General features: G+C 46.1%; 4 protein-coding genes across 6 annotated transcripts; all 4 read right to left on the reverse strand.

The window, feature by feature from the left end:
* Positions 1–151: 151 nt before the first annotated feature.
* josd1 (Josephin domain containing 1) lies at positions 152–4,224 on the reverse strand. The gene is made up of 5 exons (XM_052072434.1): positions 3,682–4,224; positions 2,535–3,216; positions 2,315–2,443; positions 1,431–1,625; positions 152–1,310 (listed from the first exon to the last, which is right to left on the reverse strand). Exons 2-5 carry the CDS (start codon positions 2,864–2,866, stop codon positions 1,211–1,213), a joined length of 756 nt encoding a protein of 251 aa, XP_051928394.1. The 5' UTR covers positions 2,867–3,216; positions 3,682–4,224; the 3' UTR covers positions 152–1,210.
* An 806-nt stretch (positions 4,225–5,030) lies between these two features.
* Positions 5,031–7,361, reverse strand: LOC127604977 (GTPase IMAP family member 2-like). The gene is made up of 7 exons (XM_052072433.1): positions 7,015–7,361; positions 6,787–6,864; positions 6,324–6,374; positions 6,207–6,257; positions 6,058–6,108; positions 5,877–5,927; positions 5,031–5,803 (listed from the first exon to the last, which is right to left on the reverse strand). Exons 1-7 carry the CDS (start codon positions 7,058–7,060, stop codon positions 5,067–5,069), a joined length of 1,065 nt encoding a protein of 354 aa, XP_051928393.1. The 5' UTR covers positions 7,061–7,361; the 3' UTR covers positions 5,031–5,066.
* A 141-nt stretch (positions 7,362–7,502) lies between these two features.
* Positions 7,503–11,297, reverse strand: xrcc6 (X-ray repair complementing defective repair in Chinese hamster cells 6). Of its 2 annotated transcripts, none has more exons than XM_052072430.1 (13): positions 11,205–11,297; positions 10,821–10,902; positions 10,603–10,715; positions 10,392–10,533; positions 10,003–10,254; positions 9,562–9,748; positions 9,279–9,465; positions 9,018–9,186; positions 8,683–8,844; positions 8,492–8,621; positions 8,252–8,352; positions 8,063–8,179; positions 7,503–7,958 (listed from the first exon to the last, which is right to left on the reverse strand). In XM_052072430.1, exons 2-13 carry the CDS (start codon positions 10,891–10,893, stop codon positions 7,762–7,764), a joined length of 1,830 nt encoding a protein of 609 aa, XP_051928390.1. In that variant the 5' UTR covers positions 10,894–10,902; positions 11,205–11,297; the 3' UTR covers positions 7,503–7,761. The 2 variants fall into 2 exon arrangements, with proteins under 2 accessions (XP_051928390.1, XP_051928389.1); XM_052072429.1 differs by having other exon boundaries at positions 7,503–7,961.
* A 543-nt stretch (positions 11,298–11,840) lies between these two features.
* Positions 11,841–27,449, reverse strand: shisa8b (shisa family member 8b). Of its 2 annotated transcripts, none has more exons than XM_052072431.1 (5): positions 26,287–27,449; positions 25,057–25,734; positions 19,238–19,362; positions 14,980–15,093; positions 11,841–13,944 (listed from the first exon to the last, which is right to left on the reverse strand). In XM_052072431.1, the coding sequence occupies exons 2-5, from the start codon at positions 25,692–25,694 to the stop codon at positions 13,403–13,405; spliced, it is 1,419 nt and encodes a 472-aa protein (XP_051928391.1). In that variant the 5' UTR covers positions 25,695–25,734; positions 26,287–27,449; the 3' UTR covers positions 11,841–13,402. The 2 variants fall into 2 exon arrangements, with proteins under 2 accessions (XP_051928391.1, XP_051928392.1); XM_052072432.1 differs by lacking the exon at positions 26,287–27,449 and adding an exon at positions 25,883–26,240.
* Between the last annotated feature and the right edge of the window lie 244 nt (positions 27,450–27,693).

The following is a 27,693-nucleotide window of genomic DNA, read 5'->3' on the forward strand; positions in this document are numbered from 1 at the left end:
TCAACTTTCCAAGTACAGTCCCACCTAAAAAATCTAACTCTCTGGGTACCTTTACCAGGTGGTGTCTCACCATGTTGGTCTTTGTCGTTGTGTTTATGACCCCCCCCCCCCCGCCCCCGAATAAAATAGCACAACAGTCGGACAACAAATACATCTTTCGGAGCAATGACCCATTTAATACACTCACACTGCAGCTTTGCCACAAAGTGCAATCATAAGCATTTGAAATTTATGCTGAAAACAAACCAACGAACAACATAACATATTTATAGCGTTAATATGGATTGTTATGTCAAAAAAAGAAAAAAAATGTTTTGAGACATCATATGGCATTGGATTAAGACAGAAAAAACATGATTGTATAAAAAGTAAAACTGTTGTAAATAAAAATCCTTGGCAGCGACAAGACATCATTGATGGGTTGCTCCTCAAAATTAGTGCTTTGGAATACACGCGTGAAACTGCCCACTCACCTTCCATGTAAACAAGTTAAGGCTAGTATCATCCCAAAGACGATACTATGAACTGAATGATCTCAGAGCTACAATAGTGAATCTCTCATAAGGCTCATTTCAAAATAATACAACCACATAGTTTTTTGTTGTTGATTTTTTTTTTGGTAGGGTCCTTTTTTTTCCATTCCCTCCACATTATTAGACCAAATTAAAACAAACATTCTCTCAGGAGCTTATGGAGGAGCTACAGATGTGCGTCTACCTATGAGGAGAGTTAAGGAGACACAGCATTTGGGCTCCAGTTATGTCGCAATATGACCACCACCCCCCCTCGGCCCCCGAAAAATGGTGGCATGTAATACAAAAAGTGACCACCGACAAAATGAAGCAAACGAGGAGCGACACGTCGTCACAACAAGGTGAAGAAGGGCACACTTTGGTGAAAGTGAAGGAACGGCGAATCCACGTTCCCTCCGTGAAGGGAAGAGACCACAGGACAACATTTCGAGAGTACTCCCGGGACACATGACCACCCCCTCCGCAACATATATCGATATAAACCAGCAGATCACAACAGACTAAAAAATAGTCAAGATATATTGTAGAAAAATCAAGAAGAGCTGTACTTGACCACTTTTGAAGTCAAGAACTGTCATCCACTCATCGTCCCACTGGAAAGTGTTTGCCTTCTTCATTGCTTTGCAACCGTTACGGGAGAGTCCGGCAATCTCGCGTGAAGTCGTCCGCCTGGATCCTCAGCTGTCGGACCGCCACGTTTGTCGCGCCTCCACTTCCTCCGACACCACCAGCAGAAGTTCACAGTTCTTCCCTCGCAGCTGCTGGCGGAGGAACTTCCTGGTTTGTGGGTCAGTGTCGACAAGAAAACACATCGGCCTCCGTTAAGGAAAATAAAACGGAGCTTTTGCCTAGCTTAGCGACGACATATGGTAGCGGGACCTCCCGGGCGACCCTCACCTGAGCTCATCTGGACTGCCGATGGGTTGAGGGCCACGTAGTTTGGAATCCAGGTTGTAGTAGACCCCCGCCACTTCTCGCACCCCGATCCAGTGCTGGCGTTTGAGCGGCAGCTGCAGAGGTCCCCAGCGCAAATTGGACGGAACGTTGAGAATGAAGCCGGTCACGTTGGACAGCTCGATGCTGCCGACGTCCCTGGGATGGAGCAAAGATAAAAGCTCGTCACTTCCCTTTACCGATCGCGCTATCAAATGAACACGGAGAGATGTGAACAGACAAAGAAGTGACGTATTTCGACTGATAACTATTCGTATGACCGCGGCTACCAATTTGCAATGCTGGTTAACCCCGATTCAAATTTTCACTATCCAGGTGATGTCATGTGGAGGCACACACAAGCTTTGCATTTGCTCCCAGTTCAATTCTGCAGATGTGCCTAATGTTTTGGCCCGTTGATTGATTTGCAGTCACGCCCGTGTCGAAACAATGAAGCACCACTCGGGTTAATCATTGGTCCGTTTTGGCTCGGGCCAAACGAAAGAACAATAGGGCTTTTCTGATAACTGAGAGAATCGCAACTATGGTTGGAATCCCAATAAAAAAAATACATAAAAATCAAACAGATTAAAAAAAATAATAAACTGATAAAAAACAAACAGAGCCAAATGTCACTTGAGGTTACGTTGGATCAGTGAAACAAAGTCATGTGACGGCGCTCGGGGGCGCCAGCTTCTGCGGCAAAACAAAACAAATAGGCCACGCCAGCGAAGATGATAGTAAGTGAACATTTTTTTTAACCATAAGTAGGTCGATATAACAGACCGCAGGCAAGATTTTTTTCTTCCAAACAAAAATAATCATGTGTCGCCACCAGCTTCACCCACCTCCTTTTATCCCACCAAACTGCCTCAAATCCTCGCGTCTGCAAGGCGGCCATGATGACGTTCACGTCATAGTTGCCGTTTCCCAGCATGCTCTTCTTGTGAGGCGTCACCAGAGTGCTGGGCGAAAGCCTGAGAGAGGATCTCATTAGCCGCGTTTCATGTGTAATGACGGGTGGGGTGAGGGTGGGGGGGGACTCGCTGACAAACGTCTCCCACTTACCTCTGGTAGATCTCCTGCAAAGTGTCCCTGCTGAAGGCTGACCCGTCCTGGAAGACGTTATTGAGCGCGTGCAGGGCGCACAGTTCCCGCCGCTGCTTCTCGTGGTAAATCGCGGGACGCCCCGCCGAGGCTCGAGGAAGCTGCGGCGTCATGAGCATGCACGTGAAGGTGGGAATATCCTGCTGCGGAACCCTGCCCTTGTGCTCCTCCGCTCCCACCGGTCCACCTCCGCATTTCTGCTTGCTGACTTTCCAGGGCATGCAACCCAGGTCCTGAAGACCCCCTTTGCTCTTACCCTTCCACTCGCCACCTGGATATGGCGTGCTGCCCATCCCACGTCGTTCGCCCACAAACCTTCAGGTCGCTACATCTGCATTTTGCCAACCATCGCCATGGTAACCACTCCGCTGCCTGGACGAGAGGAGCTTTGGGGTTTCTGATTTGATTGAAGGAGAATTGAGGGTTCACGCCTTTATGGAGATCGACGCTATGCCTTGAATGATAATTTCGGAAGGCATGGGAAATGGTGGAAGCGAAGAAGAGAAATCCTCTCCGAAATTGAAGATTACGCCTCGTCCACAGTGACGACCGTCTCCATCCTCGATGTCATTTGGCGTTGATTGATTTTACCAGCTTATAGTTTTTGTGTCCTTTGCTCCATCGCCTTGCTGCCAAACGTCCACTGGTAAACAAAACAAGAAACACACACATACACGCAAAATAACTGGACTGATAAACAGCAACAGCAGCACTTAACAATGGTCCATTAAAAAAAAAAAATCACAAATCTCGATTTGGTCAGCAGACCCAAGCATGACAACATAAACATCCTCAGCAGCTTTTGGGAGGAAGCTGCTTGCTCATTTAGCTAGCAACAACACAACAGCCTGGGGAAGAACCCCCCCTCCCCCCTACACACACACAGATTGGTCTTTTCCCCACGCTCAGAATCACAAAATATACTTCCAAAAAAATACATGTCCAGAATGGAGCCAAGTCGCGGCAATGACAGATCGGGCTTGTCTTGTGCCTGCACGACGTGACAAATGTTGTCTTGAGCAAACAACCCCTACCGCCTCCTCTCACTCTCTCGCTCTTTTTTTTTTTTTACGTTCGGTAACTTCGTTTTGGGGCGACGACAACTTACCGAACCTCTCGCGTGTGTCCCCCAGGCAACTGTCGCTCAAAGCTTTGCGGGCTAAAAGCGGAATCTGTTGTTTTCCTCAAAGCAGTTGCCTCCTTTGTCCTTTTTTTTAGTCACTTTTCACCAAGTGGCTCCTCCGTGGTGGCTGCGTCTGGAGGCGCGCATGCGCACTGGCGTCACTCCGGCTCCATGTTGCCGCGACTGCGTGCGTCACTCAGCCGAGGGAGGAAAGAAAAGTGAACGAAGAGAGCCGAACCACACCTTTCCACCTTATCGTTTCATTGTCGCGACGCAATCAAAGTCGGTATTCACAAAATCTTTTGTGGATTCATTGTGCACCCAAACACTATTTACAGAAGGCCCAAAATACATATGAAGTCATTTCTGAGAAATTCAAGCATCTGTGCCCCCACCCAAAAAATGAATTGTGACTGCTTTACCCCTCATTACACTCATCTTCTGTTTTGTCCGTGTAGATTTCAGTCTTTATGTGCTGCCGTGACTATCTAATCAGTCCAGAGCTTTCAGAGTCAGTAATGTTGTAATTTCTTTTTTTTTACGTCTTTTCTTAGCTGTGTAATGCACAGCACGCCTGCATGCATATTTGCATTGAGGATTGAGAAGAAGAAATTTCATCTACGCTGCATGTCATACATAAAGCATATTTGACAATAAACCTTTTAAAAAATTACATTTTAATAAAAAATGTAAATTTAAAAAGATTATCAATCGGCCTGTGTCTTTAAATTAAGCATTTGCCTCACAGGGCCAGTGAGCTGGCTCACAAATACTTAAGCATTTTTCCACCCCCTTATTTCGGGGGTGGACAACTGTCAGATCGGTTTTGTGCCATCCTTGAATATCAATTTTTAACATGCCTTAGGACCCCAAAAAACAAAAGAAAACTGAATGTGGGTATTTTGTAAAATTCTCATGGATGCAGTTGTGATCCAAAAGAGTGAGGGAAAAATTCTTTTTTTGAGGCCTACACGAAGGAATTTCACTAAATGAACTGACCGTTCCGCTTTGGTTTCAGACATTTTTTTGCACAATGTTTTCCAACGGACCATCACAGGAAACTTTCCACCGGTTCAGCCTGGCAAAAGCCATCGTCTTGCGTATGTAACCTTAAAATGGCATTTCAGCTGTCTTTCCACATAAAGCAAGAGCAAGTCCGACCCTTCTCTTGTTTCCCACCAGAGCGCATAGTACGGCCTCTGTGTAGCTAATCAACATAGCAATGTGGTGTGAAACTGTTGGAATGTAATCTCCAACATGACGCATCTTTCTCACTCTCCCCATCGCCCCAGCCAGCTCTAAAAATGATAGACATACACACACACATGACATAATTATGATTTCATAGCAATGCTGTGTATTCACATGATCTACATGTGTTCCAATTTTGAGCCCAGCGCAGAGGTCATGTCGGCTAGCAGCTTCTCCCGCACGCGTTCGTCCATCCTTTGCAGCTCGTGGACAAAATGTCCCCTGAGCCCCTTCAGCTCGAGGACACGCCCCACCAGCAGCCTGCGCGTCACCTTCTGCTCCTCCGGGGACCGATCCCGCCTGGTGTCCAGCAGCTCGGGTCTCTGACCGCAGAGAGACGTCAGTCCGTTCACGCCGCCGGCGTCCCTGTCCAGCAGCCGCTCCAAAGTGTGCCGTCGACCCAGTCGGTCGGCGTGGGTGAGCACGGGGATGACGTGACCTCGGATGTCATCTCCGAACAGTTGCAGCGTGGCCTGGATGGCTCGCATGGCATCCTGGTGCGGCACTTTTCCGGAGCGCGGCGCCTGCATCACCAGGAGGATGGCGTGAGGACCCGGAGCCGCTAGCTGAACGCTCCTCAGAGCTTCTCTGGCTCGAGTCATCGCCCCCAATGACGCCCCCAAGAGATCCGGCGTGTCGATGACCGCGAGTTCCCTGCCGTCCACTATGGCTCTTCTTATGGTGCTCTCGACGAGAGGTTCTTCCGGTTCTTCCGCCCAGCAGTTCAGCAAAGTGTTTACCACTGATGTGCGTCCTCCGCCGGCGGGGCCCACCACGATCAGTCTGAGGCCTGCTTTTAAGGGGCTGGAGAGGTTCAGTCTCGTGGACTCGCTCTCCAAATAGCCGTCACTGGACCCTGCAGATGTGTCACGGTCACTTTGGTGAAGTACAGTTTTTTTTTTAAAGCAGAAAAGTCAAGAAGAACTGACCTGTGATGGCTCTGATGATAGGAAGTATCCACTGGAATTTGGTGGAAAATGCTGACGGGAGGAGGAGTCAAGGATACAGATTTTGGTTATCACATTTTTTTTTTTTTTTTAATGAAGTGTACCTTTTCCACTTTTTGTTTTGGAGACCGGAAATGTAGAGGAAGTGTGAAAAGTGATTTACCTTTGATAAACTTCCAAATTCGAGACAACCATTTACACAGGCTCTGGATTCCTGCACGACAAAACCAGAGAGGACACTTTGCTGACGCGCCGACATTTTAAGCCCACGATAGGAATTCATCCCGAGTGATGATTGTCGGCCCGGCGTACCTCGGAGGGTCCCCACGACGCGGCTCACCCAGCTCCAAAGAGCCGACAGACCTGAGCGACACAATCGTGGTTACCGTTCTCATTCCGAACACTACGTCCGGCCTCGAGTCGACTCACCGGTTAAAGAGCAGAAGAGACGAATCGGCCATCGGATCAGTGCGGGAAGGGCTGCGGGAGGAGGACAAGACAGCTTCGAGCGGGAAACATTGCTTCGACTTGCCAGAAACGCTTTACAAAATATTTTAAAAGCTAAATATTTATTTTGTTGATACATTTGATGACATTTTCACGTAGAGGGGCTGTACTCACTTTCGTTGCCAGCGCTTTGGATATTTATACTTTTGCTTTACGTTCCGGCCAAGTGTCATTTTATGATGTCCAATTAAAACTAATTAAACCTGAGATACTGATCAATCAATATATCAAACACCCCGACGAGTCTATTCGCTTTCTCGCCTTCTATCTGCACAGTGACCATAACATGACTAGTCAGTGCGATTTCTTTTTTTGGGGCGACGGGAATCTTTCTGTTTTTTTTTTTCCCAAAAGAAGCTAACCGGTGTGTCATGGTGTGACTGACTCTGTGAGAATCTGTACAGAAGATACCCCACCACGGTGTAAACGCCCATCTGGGCATTGCTGCCGCTCAGCCACCAGCCTGAAGAGAGAAAAAAAATAAATGAAATGACTCATGAAAGATATATTTTGTGACTGAATTCACATTTCGTTTATTGTTCACTTCCTGGAGAGCAGGTGTGCCGATAGCTTTTGTCGACATAAGTGAGTTGATCAAATGTGAGTGTCTTACCTGTAGCGGCATTATCTGTGTTGTTGGCTTCGCATTTACAATCCATTTTTCTCCAGGAGATTGCTGACCCTCGTCCGCAGCGCAACGTGAGAGCACACCCAGTCTGCAGTTAAACATTCATTTGGAAAGATCAACAAGTGGATCAAAAGAGTTGTTGCAATTTGCAGAAGAGTTGTTCAAAAAGTCTGCTTTACCTTAAAAAAAAAAAAAGATTGGCCTCCTCCTTCTTTTTAGTAAGTTAAACTTTGATCACACTTTGACTGTGATCTCTTCTTTGCTAGCGCGGGCCTGCCCCACCTCCCAAGCAAGAACACACACACACACACACACGAGCTGTTTCTGTTCAGGCGCCGTGCGGCCAAACAATGCGACGCTAAGCTTGTCACGCAGCAGCCCGTTCTTTCCTCGAACACACCTTCGTGGGACGAGTTGAACTGGAAATGCCATCATGACGGATTGCGCCGCCGCTCAAATATTCGAGATGTGGAGTGAGTACAAAGTTTTATTTTTGCAAGGCGTCATCAAGTAAATCAGATCACACGCCAACGCGGATGTCATTTTCGAAACGATAACTAAGACGGCTGATTAAAGAGATGAGCAGTGAGATTCCAGCATGCGTAGTGCTAGCGAGCAACTGAGGATGTTTTTGCAACACGCCAAAGCAATTTCAGTCATCTAAAACGATTGGTCATACGTCTCTACGGTAGATTGGCGACCAAGCATAAATGACCCCAGTGAGTGTGTCACTCATGTGGCCAGTTTGTCAACCAGCGCATCCATCAGTTCCTGCTTCTTGGTGCCGGTGGTCCGAATGCCAAACTGCTTGCAGGCCTCCTTGAGCAGCGCCACCGTCATCTTTCCCAGAGTGCCTTTTTGGATGTGCGCTCTCAGCTCATCTTCGGATACCTCCACTTTGGGCTTCTTCTCCGCCGTGCCGCCAGCTCCTGCTTCAAGTCGCGACAATCAAACAATGTAATAAGCGTGCTAAATACTTGCACGATTCGGGAACGAGCACGTCTAAAACTTTCCGCGCGACTTCGCTGCTGACCTGCTCTGCGTTTGGCGGCTGATTTGGTGTCCGGGTTGTAGTCTGCGGGGTAGACGAGATCTTTAAACTCCTGGACCAGAGGGCCAAGCCGGAGGTCAATCTGGTCCACCTTTGGCACTGAAGAACACGGCAAAATGGAAATGAGATGACGGCTTGACGGACGGCCAATTTGGTGCGGCTTTGTCTTACTGATGAGGTCCTCGATGTCGTCTGGTGCCATCATATCCAGAGCCAAGGCCTCCAAGTTCCTGTAGTATTGCTGGAGGACGGGATTCTCAAATGCGTCGCTCCTGCAAGATGTTACAAAGGATGACCACAAAAAAAACCCCAAAAAACCACCAAAAACAACAATGCAATCTAGCACAAGAGCTATCAAAAAAAAAATCAGAATTCTATCTGTGGTTGTCATACGAGGTGAGCATTTTCGACCTGTACTTAAAGCGCAGTTTATGGACAATCTCCCTCATCTTGTCCACCTGCGTTGGAGAAGCGTAAGGAGTCTGCGGGGGATCCAGATTCCGCAAATCATCAGCATACGGCAGGTAGATGACATTAAAACCTGTTGAAATGACATGACGATGATTGCCCGCTTGTCCTCGTGTGCGCCGGTGAGGTCGTACCTGGTGGCGTGGTCTGCACCTTCCCCTCGTCCAACTTCTCTTCCTGAGGCACCAGGGCAACAAATCGAGGTGGGTAATTTCTGCGGGAAATGCAGCGGCACAGAGCAAAGACGTTCCTCTCGACGCATTTGGTCAACAGTGCCGAGAACAGACAGGAGCTTCCTGACGAGGGAAAAAAAAATTAATATTTTCTACACTTCTGACTTACTGACTTCTGTTTACGCCTCTCAAAGAAGTATTTATACGTCTTTTCAGACTCCGCACGTCAATCCCAGGTACTTATTTATACAGTATATATAAATTTTTTTTCTGCTCTTTTGAACGTTGGCCGTTACCTTTCACCTCGCCCTCCGCGGGGTAGAGGAAGACAGCCGGACGAATATGGTGGTGCAGTTTGAGCTCTTCCATGGCTTTGAATCCGATCAAAAACAAACCGGGATCGTCAAATTTCTTGATGGCGTCCACTTCATCTTTCTCCATCACAATCTGCTTGTTGCCATACACCTGCAACAAGGAAGGCGGGGGGGGGGCATTCCTCTTAAAAAGACGTCCGGGTGAAAAAAAACAAAGTTGATTTCAAGAAGCCGCGTTCCTACCTGGGCTTTCTTTATCTCGCTGGGCAGCAGCAGGCTTCCCGTTTCGGTATGGAAGGTGCGAGATTTGCTGCGGACGGGCTCGTTACTTTCCCTGTACAGCCTGATGGCGCCTGGTTTCCGAGCGTTCACGGCAAGTGCGTACATTCCCACCGCGACATTAACACCTTCACCGAGACACAGATTGAGCCTAAAGATCAGGGAAAGCCGCGGAGAAGACGAGAGGGAAATGAGCACATCGGCAAAAAAACGACTCGACAAGCGTGGCGTTGAAACCGAAACCGACTTGGCCATCGTTCTCTTTTTTTGCTCTTTGGCCCGCACTCTCCTCTGGAGGTCCGCCAGTTTTTCACAAGGCTCCTGCTGCAGGCCCAGCTCACTCTCGTCCTCCGGCGGACTTATGACGTCACGGAAGAAGAGGGAGACGTCGAAGCCACCTGCTTTCATCAAGTGCATTAGCTCTATGACGACGCCTGAAACAAACACACAAAAAAAATAGGTGGATAAACGTATTGGGACACCACCTTGCCACAATTTTTCTACTTCCAATTTAGGAGCATACAATTGTCCGAAATGTCTTGGTATGATGAAGCGCTATGATAATGTGGTTCTAAACCAGCCCAATTCATTAAATCAAAGCTAAATATATGAAATATGTTTCAAGACATTGTTGTTGTTCACATGGGGTAGTAGTTCTTTAAAGTAGCATTTGGATCTTGGGACCCACCGGATTCTCTGAGGTCACTGGCTTGCGTTCGAGCCTGTCGATCTTTGACACTGTCGCCCCCGTGTGGTTGATCCGTGCATGTGAAGATGAGGAGGCGTTTGTGCCCGAGCCGAAGCTTGCAGTCCCGGAACAGATTGGCACAGCACCACAGGGCGTCGCACAGCGATGTTTCGTCACTGCCCATTGTCTCTGCTGCCAACAGGGCACCCTTTTCCCCCTGTAGCGCATCCACCTGCTGCACTCGCTTTGCACCTTGGATGTAGAGGGAGATGAGCGACAGATAATTGAAATCAGTCTGACCTTAAATCCGCGTAATGTTCTTGTGCAAAAGCAAAAAGACATTCAAAGACTTGTTACCAACATTTTTAGAAGCTTAAACGATGTCTCACCAAGTTCGCTCAAGTTGTGGTAGACGTAGACGTGCTTGAAAGATTTGGTTGGGTCTTGGCTCTGCTTGGTGCCATAGAAAACCAATGCCACGAGGTCTCCGGGACTGCTTATGATCTTTCTGGTGTAGACGCTGCGCACGACCTACAAGAAATAAAGCCATCTTGACTCCACGTGCAGGATGGAAACAGACTGTGTGGATGAGTTCCTCACTTGCATGGTCATGTCAAAGTTAGTCGTCTCCCCATCTTCTTCTTTGATGAACATTTCTTTTGAAGCATCCACCAACAAAACGAGACAGTCTCGTCCTGTGACTCTGTAATCTCCTGATAAAGAGGCAAACGAGTAAGGCGAAAACTCCCACATATACAAAAAAAAGACCACAATTCAAGTGTCCACTCCAAAGACGTGGAGTACGTTATTGATCGCACCTCCTGGTTCCTCTCCTTCCTCCTGTGCTTCGCCGTCATCTTCATTTTGGAAGTAGACGTTCCATTCTGCCATTGTTGATGCCTGTCACATGTTAAAGAATGGCACAATAGAGTGACTCGTAACCCTTCTCGTTGTAACTTATCCTAAAATCTTAACCGTATTGGTTGCACAAGGGAGTGGAGAACTAATGGGGTGACGTTAGCGTTACTGACAAAATCCATTTCTACGCTACGAAGTAGCCTAGCTAGCTTCTGATTAGCCACCAAAGCTTTACTCGCGTTTAGACGTGGTTGCGACGTAGACTCGATTGCAGTCTATTGGCACGTGAAAAATATCGAGTTTCTTCATGTAAATAGTTATTTTAGACGAGTAAAATCCCTTACCGATTTCACAGTAAAGAGTTGAAGCAGTGAGTCCAAGCAGTCCAACTACGAGTGGTGCGTAATACCGCGCCTCGCCGTTGATTGGTTACATTTTGTTCAACCAAGAAATGGACCAATGGAATTGCAATAGGCGGGGTTATGGTTTCAGGAAGTTATTTATTTTGGTCAAATAAAGTCACCGATTCTGTTTAATTCGTTGTACAATTAGTTTGAACAAACCGCAACAGATTCAGCAAAGAGGTTTTCCGACAAATGTTTCGTTCTATTCAAAGATAACAGCATTTCCAAGAAAAACGGGACGTCCTGTAATATTAGAAATAGCCACAAGGCGGCACTGTAAGCTTATAATTGAAGGCGGGGGGGTCAAGGGGTCACTCTTGGCTTTCTTGTGAACACGCTTGCATCTCTCTCTGGGCAGATCGTTACACAGTAGATTTGTTTCAAGTGTTAATTTAAATGTGAATGCATGTATTTGTGCTTGGTGAAGTTAATAAACCTACTTGCATGATCTCAATTTGTACATTAAACGCACATTTATGCCAGGACTCTGTGTGCATCATATTTCATGACTCTATAAATACTGTTTGACTCTGACATCGAGAATAAATTCTAAGAAATAAATACTACATAAAGCCCTTTTACAACTAATTGTGTACAAAATGTACACAGATTCACAGTTTTATGATGCAAAAAAGAGTTTCACAAACCGTCACACAAATCCTAAAATGCCATGTTAAAAAAACAACAACATGAATTTATATGAAGCAGTAATTGGGTGAACAAAACACATGATTATTGACGTTTAACAACATAGTTCTGATTTGATAAACATCGATTGCATATAAAACAGTCTCTATCAAAACTAGCAGCGACTAAAATCAAAAAGCAAGAAATGAACCAATGTAGTGGATTTTTTTTGTGTGTGTGTATGTGTGCGTGCATGAATTTGTCACATTTACAGATTAGGAAGTTGAGATTTATTATCGCGGAAGCTAAATAGGCAGGTTGTTTAGCAAGCAAGTTATGGCAATTGTTGACTGGTTTGATCATAATTTCAGAGTTGTCCGATTTTTTTTTTGTTTTTCAGCAAAGAACTTTCCACTTTTTCCACGTAAACCAATAAATGTCACCCACGTTTCACTTTTCTTGCACAAGTCCACAAATGTCAATATCTGAACACATCTCTGTGCATTTCCCGAACTGCACCGACAAATAAGATCAACTGTTGCGTATCCGCGGCAGCGTGTGGATCAGCATGGTGTCTTTTGCCATCCAGGGTTTAGTCGTGTTGAAAGCTCCAGGCTTGGAAACGCCTCCACGGATTTCACTGCAATAGTGCCTGAAGGCGTCAAAATAACACGGGAGCGTCCTCACAGGTCCACGCACTGCGAATTATGACCCAGACAGTTCAGTAGTGAAAAACTCAGATTCACAGTGACTCGTTGCCTTTTCTTCCCCCGAGGAAGGAAAACAGGAGTTTGTTTTCTCTTTTCTCTCCTTTCTCTCCTTTTTCAAAAGAGTCCAAGCCTCTGGCTCTTACGAGCTTGCCTTTGCTCTTCTCCCCCCCTCCGTGGTCTTCCGATGGAGCTTGATGGGACTTGACATGATGGTGGCATTGTCCTCGCCGTTGAGTTAATGTCACCCCGGGGGCTGCTGTCCCTGTATGCTTGGCCTGATGGCACCAAAAGCAAAACACAACATGGTGGAGCAGAGATGGGATAGCTCGAGAGCCAAGCAAAAGGTACACGGAGAAGCCAGCTGTGCAGAGAGGTAGACAATGAGATGCAAAATACTGTACCCCCCCACCCCCCCAGGGTAAAAAGGCTCAGTGGAGCATCTACAAAAGTGTTACACACAGTTAATTGTATTCTAACAAGATGAGAACAACTTTCACAATTGCAAAATGTCTTTTAAAAATCATCTGAGGATTTGTGATGGTGGTCCGAAGGAGCCCGAGTGGTTTCCAAGTAACCTCGCTACATTTTCCAGCGAGTCGACACAATTTCAACAAAATGCAATATGCTTATTGGTTTTCGAAAGTTCTTTCCTTGTCTTCTGCCTGCCACATGTTCTCGACTCCCTCAATTTTACTGGTAAATTCTTTCTGCACACTTCACCTCTTGGGCTCCTGATCCCAAACTCTGGTGTTTTCCCGAGCACCAGCTTTCAGAATGTAAAACCGCGACCAATCAAGTCGCTCAGACTGTTACTTCGGTCGAACTGTGCGTGGCGTAGTTCTTTTGCCTGGTGTGTTGGTAGTAGCTCGGATGAAAAGGGTGTTGTTGCATGTGGAAATGCATCCCGCGTCCCACCTCGCTTCCTTCTCCGCCTCCCGCGTACATCCCTCCACAGGGCTGGCTAAAAAGATCCGGCATGTTCTCAATGCTCTGTTGCCGACGGGTGGAGTAGCCGTGTCTCCAGTGGGAGGCGTGCGTGGGGCCGGACCCCGGGGCCGAACTCTGCCTTTGGACGTGGCGACCGACCGGCTCCCAAGCTTTAATAAAAGCCGGGTTGGAGAGCAGCGGGTGCGTGGTGGTTTTTGGGAGGTGGGAGTGCTCCAAATGGTTGGAGGGGATGGAAATGGAAAGGGGAGCGTGGAAGTTGGATTGCGACGGAAGGTGCTCGTGGATGTACGACTTCTCTTTGGGCTGCAACGGCACTGGCTGAAAGGAGGGTGCCCGATAGTGGGCAAAGTCCATGAGTGGGAAGCTCTTGTAGTAGCTGTGAGATGCGCTGTCCGCTGCAAATGAAGAAAAAGGCAATAAAAAAATGATGAGCTTATATTATTGACTCGGTGATGTACTGGTTAGTGTGTCGGCCTCACGGTGCATTGTGGGTAGGAGCCGCATAATGTGATGAAGGGACATGACAGACATTTCAAGGTATGTGTGCCAGGGTGTGGTAATGTGGCAACAGTACTTTATAAATACTCTCGCCCAGAGTCCTTTGTGTGTTTGCATGCGTGTGCGCGCGCGCATGCATGTTTATGTACGTGTCATGGGATGGCGTGAATGTCAAAGGGAATGATATAAATAAAGCAAACACTAAGGTTTATCGCTGCAAGCGTTCTCGCCTTGTGAACAGTTTTTTTTTTTTATGTGCAAGTTTTCATCTTTTGTCCTGGAGCAGATTTTTTTTTTTAACCATGTCGACAGTTTACTCGATTTAAAATTTATTCACATATCAGAAATCAAGTGCAGTGTAAACAAATAAATTAAACCCATTAAAAAATTAATAAACCCAAAGCCAAGACAATCATACAGATTTGTCTCGACTTTTTATTAATACTGATTGGAATCATGTCTTAATAATGAAGTGAGCTCTGCAGCAGGACAATTTGAGAAGATGAAGTCATCTTGACAAAGCAAACAGTGATGTCAGAGGAAAAGTGCCCCAATTAAAGAGTGTGTATCAACAGAAATGAAGGCGATGGGCAGGATGCAGCTGAAAAAGGGCGGATGATAAAGGTTAATAAAATCCATCTTGTCAAGCAGAGATATGCCTTTGGCTGAGGTTTGTTTGGCTCTAATAACATGCCCGAGGCTGGAAGCAGTTCTGGGTCCTGCTACACTAGCTGGAGGACAACAACAGGTTTTGCATACGTGACCTTTAACCAACATGAGACTTTCTGGATCACAGCTGGCCCAAAGCCTCAAGCTGATATTCCGAGGTACAGTAGTAGCCTTGTTGTTCCTTCACTGTCACATTTGGCGGCATGGCAGTCTAATAGAAAACGACTACACACGAGTCGGGTGGATGACAGGTTCGAACTTACCCACGGCTTTTAGAGAGGTGTACTTGTTGAGCCCCACTGTGCCATGACTGCTGTGAGAGTGAGGAATGCCTTGTCCTAATGCGCCATGAGCCGAGTTATTTAGATGGTACTGTTCTAGGAGGACACAGAAACATACAAACACACACACATACACACACACAGTTAGTGTTTTTTCCAAGAATAGCTAAAAAAAAAAAAAGAGTCCACAACTTTCCCAGGCAAAGGTCACAAAAGTTTGCTTTTGAATGACATATTTTGACTCGCATGCTTAAAAAAAAAAATTACTACTCTCCTATCAAGTGTAATTGCACCTCCATTACAGTAGGTGGCAGTAGCACTCATTGACGCAGTGAGTGTAAACAATGTTAAAGCGCTTCAGATTTATATAATGTACAATGTTATTCAAACCTGTACTTAGACAAATGATACTATATCTCACCGCGGCAGAGTTGGGGGTGGGGGGGGGGGGGGGCATTTTCCTTGGCAGCAAGCGGAAACTCAACATGACTCCATTGATGCAAAGGGATTTGTTAGGATAGCAAATATGTGCTTGCGTTTTGTTTCGACAACGTTGGCTTTGTCATTATTTTGCCAGGCAACCTAAGTGTCAAGTCAAATGAGAATAAAAGTGGAACGACGCTCTGTGGCACAGCACACAATGAGATCATTAGAACAATTGTGGATGATACTGTAATGTCATAGACCCAAGCTAGAACACCCTGCCCCAGATAGTCCGCGCATCTTTCCGCAGAGGGCTTTTGTTTGCATTTGGAGTCTGTTTCTCGCCCACTTCCTAATCCACCCGTCACCTGTCTGCTGCTCTTCCCACCAGTTCTTCCGCTACGTCTCCCTGTCAACTTTCAAAATCAGCTCATTGCTCCCGTCGGCTCTCCGCTTGCTCGTTCTGTCACTTCTTCCGACACCCCACCCACCTTCTTTTTTTTAAAGGTTGCGTTCAGCCTTGTTTTGCACATTGGGAGTGGATCATTTAGCATTTTGATGCCGTTTCTGAAACAAATATTCATTCGCATTTAGCTTTGTGGATTCATCCCACTCGGATCAAACACCGTGGAATGAAATAAATTACGTTTTAGGGCATTCCTGTGCCAAATGAAGTGAGGTTAACTCATTCAGTACCAGCCAATTCTAGACCAAGTCTGGAAAGACGTTTAAAAACGTCTTTGGGAGTGAATGAGAATAAAGCCGCGGTTATTAGCATTAATGAAGTCCACCGATGCTGCCAAAGCACTTGACGTCAGTCTCGGGGATGTTTGCAGCGCACATGCGCCACACGGCACGCTTTTAAGTCAATTTTGGGGAGAGTGCAACCAAAATCGGTGGCGTTCCGAACAATGGCGACGTCTTTAACCCGTAAAATGTGTTGGCCCGTTTGAGTCGCAGATGTTTCATTTCATAGAGTAAGTATCGTGTATTTGCGCACGCGCAAGTCAAGTCTATTTGTACTCGGGCGCCGCATCAAAGACAAATCATCTCATCACTTCAATGACTGTTGGTGAAATGCGAGATGCGGCGAAACTTGGGAATGCTAATCTCTTGTCACACACTGGAAAGAGAGAGAGAGAGAGAAGTGAGCGTCACTTGCGGTTAGGCTGATGAAAGCAGAGAGGGCGGGTGGAGCAAGGCAGGATGTTCCGCTGAAAGAAATTAAGAGATTAATGCGGAAGCCGGAGAGGTGGAGAGATGTCAGGAGTTACACTTCACTGGAACATTTTCGATTCACGTCTTTAAAAAAAAAAAAAAATCCTCCACCGTATAATCCAGTGACCTCTAAGCATTGCAAAAATTGCAGGAATGTCTGAGCAGGAAATTTACTGTGATTGTATCCAGTACCCACGGAGAAATAAAAACCTCAATCTATGAATCAGAGAAACGTCCCAAAATATTTATGCAATGGCAAAATCCACCGTGTACTCTATTTATTGCAAACCAACACATAAAAATGCAAACCGAGGGGATTTTGGCCATTTTCCGGTTTGCCGTTGTGAAATTCAAGACCCCGGCGGTTGTGCAGTTAAAGAAGATTGGCACCGGGGGAGTTTTTAAATGCAGAATATCAAGAGTTATGTAATGACTTATCTGCCAGTGACAAATGCGAGCGGCGAGTAATTAAGGTGTGCAAATAAGACGGGGCATCACGAAGAAGCACGTAACCAATTGAGAGTTGTTCCCTTTTTCTGCACTGCAAAAAATAAAGGACGTTAGTTCAAGTTGCCTTCTCACTTTAGTCTCATTTTAAGTTAAAAAAAAAAAAAGAAAAGAAAGAAAACCAAGAGGGTTCATTTGACTACGTTGCTTTGTAGCGCTTGAGGAACAAGGCAGAAATAATGTTGGACCCGCATATGTAAGGACGTTGAATTCAGTTTCCACTTTTCCGCTAGTGTGCCATTGTGAGTGCGCACGACCGTGAAAGAACGATGAATGCCGGCACATTTATATATTTATTTTTAAATAAAGCGTGCGTGTGTAATGAGACCTAAAAGAGTTTTACGTGCCACGGGGAAAGAAAAAAAAAGCAGAGAGGTCTTTGTCTGGGTGAAATCGAAATGCCCCCCCCCCCCCCCCGTGTGTATTTTGAGACCCTGCAAAAGTCCAAATGAAAAATTCGGCCAAAAAAAAAAAAAAACCCGGCAACTCGCCATCATCTGTGTGATGTTTCGCACGCTCTAAACATGCCTGAGAGTTGAGAGCGTGTGCAAATGTTTGCATGAGCAACGGCTCCTAAGCGCTTGGGGTCAAAGTTCAATTAGAGGTGAAAAGCGGATATTGATGATCAGTTGTTGCGCTGTCACGTTGCTTCTGCAGTCGTGTTTGTTAAATAGGTCAGCTTTTTTGTTTCTTGCTTCCAGCTTTTTTTTTTTCCTGCAATGAGTCATGTTTGCCGGGGAATATTGGACCGCATTTTTTTTTTTTTGGCTTCCCATCCTCACTGAACATTGCTAATCTTCTAATGGCTCACATAAACTTCCCAATTATTTTTTTTCTGAATAGAATGTTTGTCACCGCCAGAATCGCAGCAGATCTTTTTTTTTTCTTTTTACCACTCAATTACCGCATATGTGTGTTTAAACAGCATTTACCCCCCCACGCCCCACCCCAAAGGCTCTCTGCTGTCTATCCTACTGTGGAAAAACCAATACTGCTCAGCTGTTTAGAGCCCATGCAATCTATCCAATGTTCCACTTTGTCGCGTGGCTCAATTTACATACACGGATCACGTGGCGGCAGTAAAAAAAAAAAAAAAGATAAAAACAATCAAATGCATTTGAATATGCAGTATAAGACGACACCGGCAAGCGGCATGTACCTCATTCATATGGTTTTTGTATATGCATGTTTGTGCACAAAATAGCACATGTTGCCGAAAGGGGTCTCGCCTGCTTACATTAGCATACTAATTAGAAAGCGCGCGCTTGCCGTCCGGCAATTTTGCACGTGCAACAAGCATGTGTTCCACTTAGAATCACAGATGCTTTCTCTGTCCTCACCCGTTTTGACTCCATCACCACTGGCGATCCAAACTGAGCGCTAATTCAGTTCGGCGTTTAGCCGGCGATCGGTTTCAAGTTAATGTGTGACGTGAACATTTTTATTTTTGGGAATTATGAACCGACTGTGTAAACTCCGCTTAGGTTTGAGACTTCCACTAACCGAGCATGTGACGTAACGACAATAGTGCGCTTTTCGAAATCCACAGTGCGCTACCAACTAGTGGGAAAAGCTAACACGACCGCTTGTCATTCCACATCCAAAAAAAAAAACACACTTCCAACACTTTTGATGCTTCCCGAGCAATCTGACAATGTGAAGTTGTCGTTTTACCGCTACGTAGTCCCGCAACCTTGATGGAAAAGCAAAGTCGAAAGACTTGACGACGTGTGGCCAGAAGGTTAAAAAAAAAAGCCTCTGGGACTAACAAGAGTGACAGACTTTGACTCTCTCACTTGTGTGTGTGTGTGTGAGCCTCCGTTTGTGTGTGTGTCAATTTATGCAGCACAGCTGACAGGAAGAAAAATATCACGGGGGGCTCTTTCACGCACTGAATAATAAATTGACTGACACATCGGATGATGTAAACAAATCATGTGTATGTAACTAAGAAGGCTAAGAAGTGTCACTTTATTAGGCACACCATTGTCCCTGTATTAAAGTGTGAATCATTGATATCAATGAAATTGTTGTCCAAGTCAGTCAAACTGTCCACCCGCCCCCCCGCAGACCCCCTTTTCTTCCCCCTCACCGCTCCTGCTGCGCTTCATCCTGGACGAGACGCCGTTGGCTCTCCCTCCGCTGGGCGAACTGGTCACTTCGTTCTCCACCGGGCTCACCTCCGCTCCCTGTTGCTTCAGCAGGTTGCTCAGTGTCCTGGGTGGGAAGAAAATAAAGACTCGGTTTTGGTCGAATAGAAACTTTACTCAACATTGGTGGTTAAATTGCTGAGCTATATTCAAATGCTTGTGTGGGTTTTTTTTCCCCCTCAGAGAAAAAAAAAAAATCACAAGAAGCACATTTCCAACATTAGTGTTTTGCCTTGCTCAAGGCTAAAATCCAGTCGTACTTGACCGGCGGCTTTTTTTGCTATACGACAGATGGACAAGGTTTCCTGCAATATGGTCCTTTTGGAATCGAGCGTTTTCTGCGCGCTGACACATACAGCACGTTCGTAAACACAACGCAGTTTTCTGATGTTAGCGCTGATGCTATTCACTCCCCTGATCAATAATTCAAACAGTAGTGCCACTGTTCTGCTAATGAAGCACACGTGGCGGGGCGCACACACACACACACACACAATCCTACAACACGACTGATCTGACAGCCAGCGGCAACTTGTTAACACCAAAGTAGAAAAGAGCAGCCCACCGGCCACGGATGTGATCCTTCTACAGATTGTCTGTGGCACGGATGATGTCATCGTAAAAATGGTTTCACAGATGCCAAAATGGGAGCGCTGCGGGGATTTTGTTCATGGCATGGAGGTGTTTTCTGTGTCGGATGATGAAGCTGACTGATCGGCCAGAAGTAAAACGACCCTCGTGAATGTCACGGCTTTTTGTTTTATGCAGAAGTAGTTTGATTTTTTTTTTTTTCAGGGCAGACTCTTTCGAAATCACTCAAGAGGTCGAGGGCATGGATCGTATTCATTCATTCAAATTGATCCCAATCTTAATTATCTTACTGTGATGATGTCATTTTCTGCGTGTGAATGACTATTCAATTTGGACACAAAGTATCCCCGTTTTCAATATTCGCCTTAAATTATAATGCTTTCGGTTTCTACTAGACCTCACTCCCCACCCACCAACTAAAATCGGTCACAAATTTCCCCCTTTTTCGCTCCTCTTTTAAGCATACCATTAGTCTTCGTCTCCCCCCCCCTGCCCCGGTCTGACTCATTGCCATGCAGAGCCCCGGGGCCAACCACGCGCGCCTCTATTGGCTGGCTGCTCAAACAACTTTTGCTGATTTGGACTTTTAATCTTCGACAAAAAGCGTCCTCGAGCGATGCAGCGTTTATGGAGCCTTGGCTCAGCGTCATGCGACTTTCTGGCGAGGCCTTTGAAAGAGGGATAATGGCAACGCTATGGGCTGGTTTGAAGGATGAGGACTCGCCGGGCGACGACGCAAATAGCTAGCCTACGGTATTTGCAAATGAAATCCAAATCAGGGGCGATATTAATCGCATTGGGTTGACTCTTTTTTTCTTGTACGTCGATTTATAAATCTAGAGAGCAATGACACGAGGCAGAAACTATGCTTCAAAAGACTGTTTGAATTGAAAAACATTTGACACATGTCGTCGCGCCGGATTGTTCTTTTTTTTCCTTCCCAATACACAAAATTTAAAATAATGCTATTTTACATCCAAAGGATAAAACCCAACTTCAGGAAACCACAGCAAATATTAAAGTGCTCACATACGATATTCCATGCGTAACCTTCAAATGTTACGTAACAACATGTCAGACAGCTGTGGGGTCAACCCCCCCCCCCCCCCCCCCGCGAGCAACCACATTGCCCCCACAGGGTAGGTGTGACTTCATTAATGTCCTCCTGTGACAATCAATAACAATAATATCGGCCACGTGTGACCACGCTTGATTGCTAACAGCCAATATAGAATCTTATCGATCGCATATACAGCACTGAGCGAACGTAAGGGGTTAGCTACCGTGTCATAACACGACACGTCATGTCGCCATTTTGAATTCTGAACAGAATGCTCTTTTAATCAAGCAGGCGATAAAACATATTTTTATTATGCATTTGTTTTAGCAATATATATATATATCTCCTTTCGCTTGGAAGGCTTCTGGTTTAGAAACATTAAAAATTTGGCGAATAATATTGTTGAGCATTTCCATCATGCGCTCCTTGCGTTTCATCTCAATGACTTTAAAGTCACACTGACAGATCAGCGATGGTCCTCCTTTGCCCCCCCCGTCAGTCCGATAATCTACTTAGGCCACAAATCTTGGCCAGATTGGATTTGGCAACGTGCGGTTTATCTGGAAAGACAACACTTTAAGATCATCTTTCAGCGGAAACACAAAGTGACCCTGGCAAAAGTGTCGCCGTTTGACATTCACTTCATCAAAAGGGGGTTCAAGGGATAGAGCTCCCTGCCTGATAAAATGAAGATTAGAATAAGAAGAATTTTTAAAGAATAAAATGTTTAAATGCCAAAAAGCTGGCAAATTGACATATTTGATGTGAAGTTGTCAGCGCTGATGTGATCGGATCGGAAGCGAGTATACGTCGTCTCACGTGCGACATTTCTGCGCACTTTGGCGCGTTTGCTGTCAAGCGTAAACAGACGTGAAGATGCGCTTCAACCGGCAATTCGGTGGCAGGTGAGAGGTGATAGACAACGACAGCTCCACCTCAGAGCTAAAGCACAAGAGAAGAAAAGATGGAGGAAGGATTCAGACAGAAACTTGCTGAAAACTTGTCATTTCATCTCGCACATCAGCCATTAAAAGCTCGGCGCGGTTTGCCCGCAGTGTATCTTTCATCTGTGTTCAAACTAGAGGAAGTCATGGGGGGGGAAAAAAAATGGCAGCAGCAGCAGAGGAGACGACGCTCATCGGGGAGCCGTTGTCACAGATGACGGCGTTACGGCCCGAGTGAAACCCGCCGCTGATTACCAATAGGGAACATTTCTTCGGAATATTATCAATAATATGCCAGGAAAAGATGACGAGAACATGGAAAATTTATTTGGGATTAGGCAGCGGCACTTTAAACGGTGGCAGGTGTGTGCGGACTATTGATTTTTAATGCGATGGCTTTTTTTACTTCTACTCTCATAAAGAATTGATTTTTAATTTTCTGGCATTTAAACAGGCGGCCCGGTATTCCAGTGGTTAGCACGTCGGCTTCACAGTGCAGAGGTACCGGGTTCGATTCCAGCTCCGGCCTCCCTGTGTGGAGTTTGCATGTTCTCCCCGTCCTGCGTGGGTTTTCTCCGGGTGCTCCGGTTTCCTCCCACATTCCAAAAACATGCATGGCAGGCTGATTGAACACTCTAAATTGTCCCTAGGAGTGAGTGTGAGCGTGGATGGTTGTTCGTCTATGTGTGCCCTGCAATTGGCTGGCAACCGATTCAGGGTGTCCCCCGCCTACTGCCCGAAGACAGCTGGGATAGGCTCCAGCACCCCCCGCGACCCTAGTGAGGATCAAGCGGCTCGGAAGATGAATGAATGAATGGCATTTAAACAGGTGCGCGCGTATACATTTTTTTAACGCACTGTAATCCCCAAAATATCTATTTGACAAACGTGCCCATTGACACCGAACACGTGGCTGCAAACCGTGATGAACCTCGATAGCAGCTTGTCAAATATCTCCAGATTTTTAATCAATGTTTTTGTCAGGCACGTCCGTACGCACCGCAGTGACCATTGCAGATCCAACCAACCTAAATCAGGTCAGCAGTCAAATACTTTTAAGTGACTCTATCTTTCATTACGTAACGCTGTGGCTAATAAGCCTCCTGCACACGCGAATGTGCATGCCGAGCCAGTTAAAACAAACTGCAGATCCATATGTGTCACCCCCGCCACCAAAAAACAAAAAAAAACATGCTAAGAAAAATAGTGACGATCGATCGTCTCATTGATATGTGGTCACCCACACACACACACACAAATGGTATCTACAGACTGTATTTATGCTTTTTTTTAACCTCTCGAAGTGCTGACGGTATATGACATGTGAAATACATGAAGCGGGGGATTTTTGTCAGCATTCGTAATAACTAAATGAATGTGCATATGGCGCAGTCCAGACATGGTAAAACTGTAATCTTGGAGAAACTGGTTTAAGCTCAGTGAGAGGGGGTAATCTTTTGAAATGAGGAGAGGCCAGTGATGTGAGCAGGGTGCTCGGGGGGAATATTGAAGAGACGCATCATATCGTTTTGCGTGGTAAAGCATGCGAAGACGGAAGAAAGTGACGCTTAGTGGAAGGCTGCTTGAAAGGTGAACTGAAGAAGTGGGTAGAGTGTGACGCAACGCGGTTGGGACCCAGATCAACTTCTGCGCCTGCCTGGAGGACTTTGTTCAGAAGAAATGGGGATGGCAAGCCAGCAGAAGAAAAAGAATAGCTGATCACGAAGGAGGAGGAGGAGGAGATGATGTCGGTTTGATGTGGGAAATGCCAAGAGGACTTTGGGGGAAGACAAACGGCATGATTTGTGATCGAGTGAGCGAAGATGGCACAGGATGTAAATAAATGTTTGAAAAGGACGGGAGGCTGTGAAGGTCACCTGTGATGAAAGCAAAGGGGGGGGGGTGGTCATCATTGCCTGAGGAGCACATGACCCATGGACCATGTATTTACCCTGACTTCTGGTTGACACCCCCCGCCCCCCACCCTTCCCTCGTAATTTGTTAGATTTTTGTTTTTATCTGCGAAAACAGGGCCCTGCAAAAGGCGACCCGGCCGACTGTATTCCCCTGTTGATCCCCCCCCCCACCCCCCCACCCCTCCTCCCTACTTTATGTCTATTTGGTCACATCGTGCCTGCTCCATTTTTTTTTGCACCCTGTGGTACAATGACAATAAAGCCACCCTGCTTGGGATTCTGTTTGACTCGACGCTAAATGTCGCATAGACAAAGTCAGTCGGGGGAGCTCGAAGCGTAGATCGCAGCAAAGATAGCTAGCTCAATTAGTGTTCTTCAAAATCTTTGCTTTATTTCAGATCTAAGTCGTGCTTACAAGCAAAGCAAATGTTACACCGGGGGGGGGGAATATAAAGATAGGTGAGGGAGACAAAACAAAAGATGGGAAATAAGACACAGAGAAAAATAAAAACAAAGAAAAATACAAAATTAGACACAAAAAATTGCGCTGCAATGCTGCATACCGCAGAGTCTCCAAAACAGTGACTCATTAAAAATTATATGACTCATCTAAGAATCTAAAACTCAGCTGAGATTTTTTTTACTGGCTATTTTGGGTACTGATGTCTTCCTAATTTGTTTTTTTTTACCATCCCCGTGTTCCCAACCATGCATCCATCATGAAACGTTTGCCTATCGCAGCTGACTATGGGCGTAAGGTCGCCTGTCAAATTATAAGTTCCCGTGTCCCAAATAAAAACTATTACTCAACTATTTCTACAGGATTAGTCGACCGGCTTCTGATGCGAAGATGCTCCATGTTAGTTTCACATTTGTGCAGGGAGAACAAACATGCACACGCCTTCAAATTTGCATGCCTCCATCTTGGTTGTAAAGTTGTAAACTGATGTCATTGTCTCGCATTGGGACACTTTAGAACCTCCAATACGTTTTTTTTTCCTACTTGATTTCTCTTGGGAAGAAAGAATCATTTCCAACTTTCCAACCGTTTCCCAAAACACATGCATGTGCACCGCACATACAGTCGACTCACCGTTACATGCCGACGGCACGGAACACCGTCAGCTGTACAAACGAGTGGCCAAAGCTTCCAGGTCCAATATGTGGAGCTAAAGTATCAAGTTACTTTTCGTTACTCTGTCCGCTCTTTTGTACAGCTGAGTGATATAAAATCGTGTCATGCCTCCTACCTGGAGTTGTGGTCAGCGTGCGTGGCCGCGGTGGCCCCGCCTCCTCCGCGACTTTTCTCCAGGCCCAGTTTGGTGAAAATGCCCACCAGCACCATGATGGCCACCACGCCGCAGATGATGTAGACGATGAGGTGCGTGCGGTCCCGCTCCTGGTCCTCCTGGCCCTCGGTGATGGTGGCGACGGGTTTGCCGGTGTTGGCCCAGATGGGCGTGTCGTAGTTGGAACAGATGCGCTGGTCCAGCCGCTGCTGGCGGAACTGGCAGCAAAAGCGATAGAAGCAGGTACCGCAGCAGTACAAAAAGACACCGGCGTTGCAGTTGAAGGGCGGGTCCCACTGGCCCATCACGTCGTAGTAACCCTGGCAACGCGTGCCGCCGACGGGGGGGCCGTCCTCGTCGTCCGCGTCGCCCCCACTGGAGGTGGTGGACGGACCGGTGTCTTGAGGGGGGTTTTGGGTGGTCTCCACATAGGTGGGAGTTGTCTTGTTGGCCAGCGTGGAAGGGACAACGAAGGGGCCGTCTTGGGTCACCGTCGCCGTGGCGACGGACGGATCTTGAGTGACGGAGGGCTGGGTAATTAGGAAAGAGAGGTAAAAGAAGAAAAAAAGATGGCAGGAGGCAGGAAGGACTGGTGCCATGCTGCCGACAGGGGCCCTCTGTCCAAAGTCCAGCCTTCAACTAGAGGGGTTTTTAAAAAAAAAGGAATGCGGTAAGAGGCAAGAAGTTTGATTTTGGTCCAAGTGTATGCATGAAATAAATTAAATGATAAAATAAAATATCAATGTACATTTACGCAACCCTCAAAGTGTTTCAATTCCAACCTCACCCAAAATCCAAGAAGATAAGCTTGACAGTCTGTTGGTATGTCTCAAGTTTTTTTTTTCAGGGGGGCATAAAATTAAGTCCCTCTCTTTCTTTTGAACTGACCTAAAAACACTGGTTGAGTATGGATCATCTGCTCAAAAAAAATGAAGCATGACGACATATCACCGACAGGATACTGACAATTAACAACACCACGATTATTTTGGACTCAAGTGGGTCTCGATCGTACATGTAGAATCCACATCTGAGGCAAATTCATCAAGATCAGTCAAAACAAACCAATTAGAGAAAATAAAAATCACCATCCAAATCAAATTCGAATGTCCCCGCTTTTTTTTTTGTTTCGTTTGTTTGGGACACAATTTCAAGAATCACCATAAAGCTCTCTGAATTCCCTGCTCTCACCTTTTCCCTCAGTGTTGTCTTCTGAAATCCTCCCCTAAAAGTCCAAAGGTTCAAAATTCCTTTTAGAAACACAAGCAAAGTTTACTCGGCAGCATCTTTACCCCCCCTGTGAGCTCTTCCTTTCTCCTCTTTTCATGTGTTCTCCATCCTTGATTGAAGAGAACTGCACGCTCCTCCTCTTCTTTCTTGTGTTGAAATCAACTCTCCACCTTCTTCTCGTCCGGTCTGTTCAGTTCTGCCAGCTGCGAGTACACAACTGTCCTGCCCAGTTAAAAAGTGCCCAGAGCAAAACAGGAGTGTGTGTGAGTGAGTGAGTGAATGTGTGTGTATGAGGGCTGGAGGGCGGGAATGCTACACTGAGTGCCGCAACAGTTCGGGAACCAAATCAGCTCTCATCCTCTCTGTTTACATCTCATCAGAGAGAGAAAAAGAGAGAGAGAGGGTGGGAGAGAGAAAGAGGGAGATGGGGAGGGCGTAAATAAATATTAAAATAACTATTTAGGGCTGCAGTGTATTATTCATCTCGCTCAAAATGACAAAACATTTCCATTGAGTCTATAGGGCATAAAACATATAGAATAGTTACCGTTAAACTATAAGACGCAATTTGCGTGCACACCCGCGAACGGCACATAATGCCGACAATGCAGACTTTCGGGATGCGGGGAAGTCATTGGCGGCACCTAATTGTAAGATTTTGGTCCTTAGTTGTCTAATTTGCTGTGCATAGTTTACATTTAAAAGCAAAATAGTACATGCCATTTAAAAGCAAAGTTAATCAATAAAAGTACTATTTACTCTAACTCGGGTAGCACAGATTGCACAACGGTTTTGAGGACGTCAGATTGTATCAGGTGACGGTCTGTTTTTTTTTTTGATCAACTGACATGGGAGTAGAGTTGCTCCTCAGTGATTTTAGGTGTTGCCTCAGTTTGTGATTTTGCATTGCACATCTGTTGAGAGGCGTTCTGGCGAATTATTCTCGTGTCTTAAAATTTCCTTGGCAATGCAGCTCAGCAACATAATTTCCTCATCTTTCATAATTTCTTGAGTCTCTGAGAGTGTTAGTGTGAAACATGCAGAGGACACTCAACATCTGCTACGGTCACTCCTGCTCATCGGTACGCCAGTCCCCGTCTGTTCTTGCTTGCACACACACACACACAAACTTTCAACCCTTCCTTTCCTCTTCTCTCTGTTGGCACCATTCCTCACCCTTCTTGGTCCCCTCATTCCCAGATACCCGTGTTGCAGGTGTGCACGCGTATGGTTCGAGTCCAGAACGTTCACAGGTCGTCCGAGTCGCACTGCAGCTTGACCACACGTCTGCCAACACTAACACAACTCTCACATGAAAGGATGTTAACGTCGAGCCAAGTTGCATGAGAATTTTGTTCCCCCCTTAAA

This window comes from Hippocampus zosterae, chromosome 7, assembly GCF_025434085.1.
Source record: "Hippocampus zosterae strain Florida chromosome 7, ASM2543408v3, whole genome shotgun sequence".
NCBI classification, from domain to species: Eukaryota; Metazoa; Chordata; class Actinopteri; order Syngnathiformes; family Syngnathidae; genus Hippocampus; species Hippocampus zosterae.

Bases quoted from the DNA above. Each gene is read 5' to 3' on its own strand.
- josd1 (XM_052072434.1), bottom strand. From the start codon at position 2,866: ATGGGCAGCACGCCATATCCAGGTGGCGAGTGGAAGGGTAAGAGCAAA. The intron at 1,626-2,314 runs GTGGGTGAAGCT...GCTCCATCCCAG, and splicing joins GTTTGGTGGGATAAAAGGAG to GGACGTCGGCAGCATCGAGC. The intron at 1,311-1,430 runs GTGAGGGTCGCC...CCCACAAACCAG, and splicing joins GGCAGTCCAGATGAGCTCAG to GAAGTTCCTCCGCCAGCAGC.
- LOC127604977 (XM_052072433.1), bottom strand. From the start codon at position 7,060: ATGGATTGTAAATGCGAAGCCAACAACACAGATAATGCCGCTACAG. The intron at 6,258-6,323 runs GTGAGTCGACTC...TGTGTCGCTCAG, and splicing joins TCTCTTCTGCTCTTTAACCG to GTCTGTCGGCTCTTTGGAGC. The intron at 6,109-6,206 runs GTACGCCGGGCC...TTTGTCGTGCAG, and splicing joins CGTCGTGGGGACCCTCCGAG to GAATCCAGAGCCTGTGTAAA.
- xrcc6 (XM_052072429.1), bottom strand. From the start codon at position 10,893: ATGGCAGAATGGAACGTCTACTTCCAAAATGAAGATGACGGCGAAGCA. The intron at 10,255-10,391 runs GTGAGACATCGT...TCTACATCCAAG, and splicing joins CCACAACTTGAGCGAACTTG to GTGCAAAGCGAGTGCAGCAG. The intron at 9,187-9,278 runs GTAGGAACGCGG...TCCTTGTTGCAG, and splicing joins GCGAGATAAAGAAAGCCCAG to GTGTATGGCAACAAGCAGAT.
- shisa8b (XM_052072431.1), bottom strand. From the start codon at position 25,694: ATGGCACCAGTCCTTCCTGCCTCCTGCCATCTTTTTTTCTTCTTTTAC. The intron at 19,363-25,056 runs GTAGGAGGCATG...CTTCCCACCCAG, and splicing joins CACGCTGACCACAACTCCAG to GACACTGAGCAACCTGCTGA. The intron at 13,945-14,979 runs GTAAGTTCGAAC...CTTCATTTGCAG, and splicing joins CACCTCTCTAAAAGCCGTGG to CGGACAGCGCATCTCACAGC.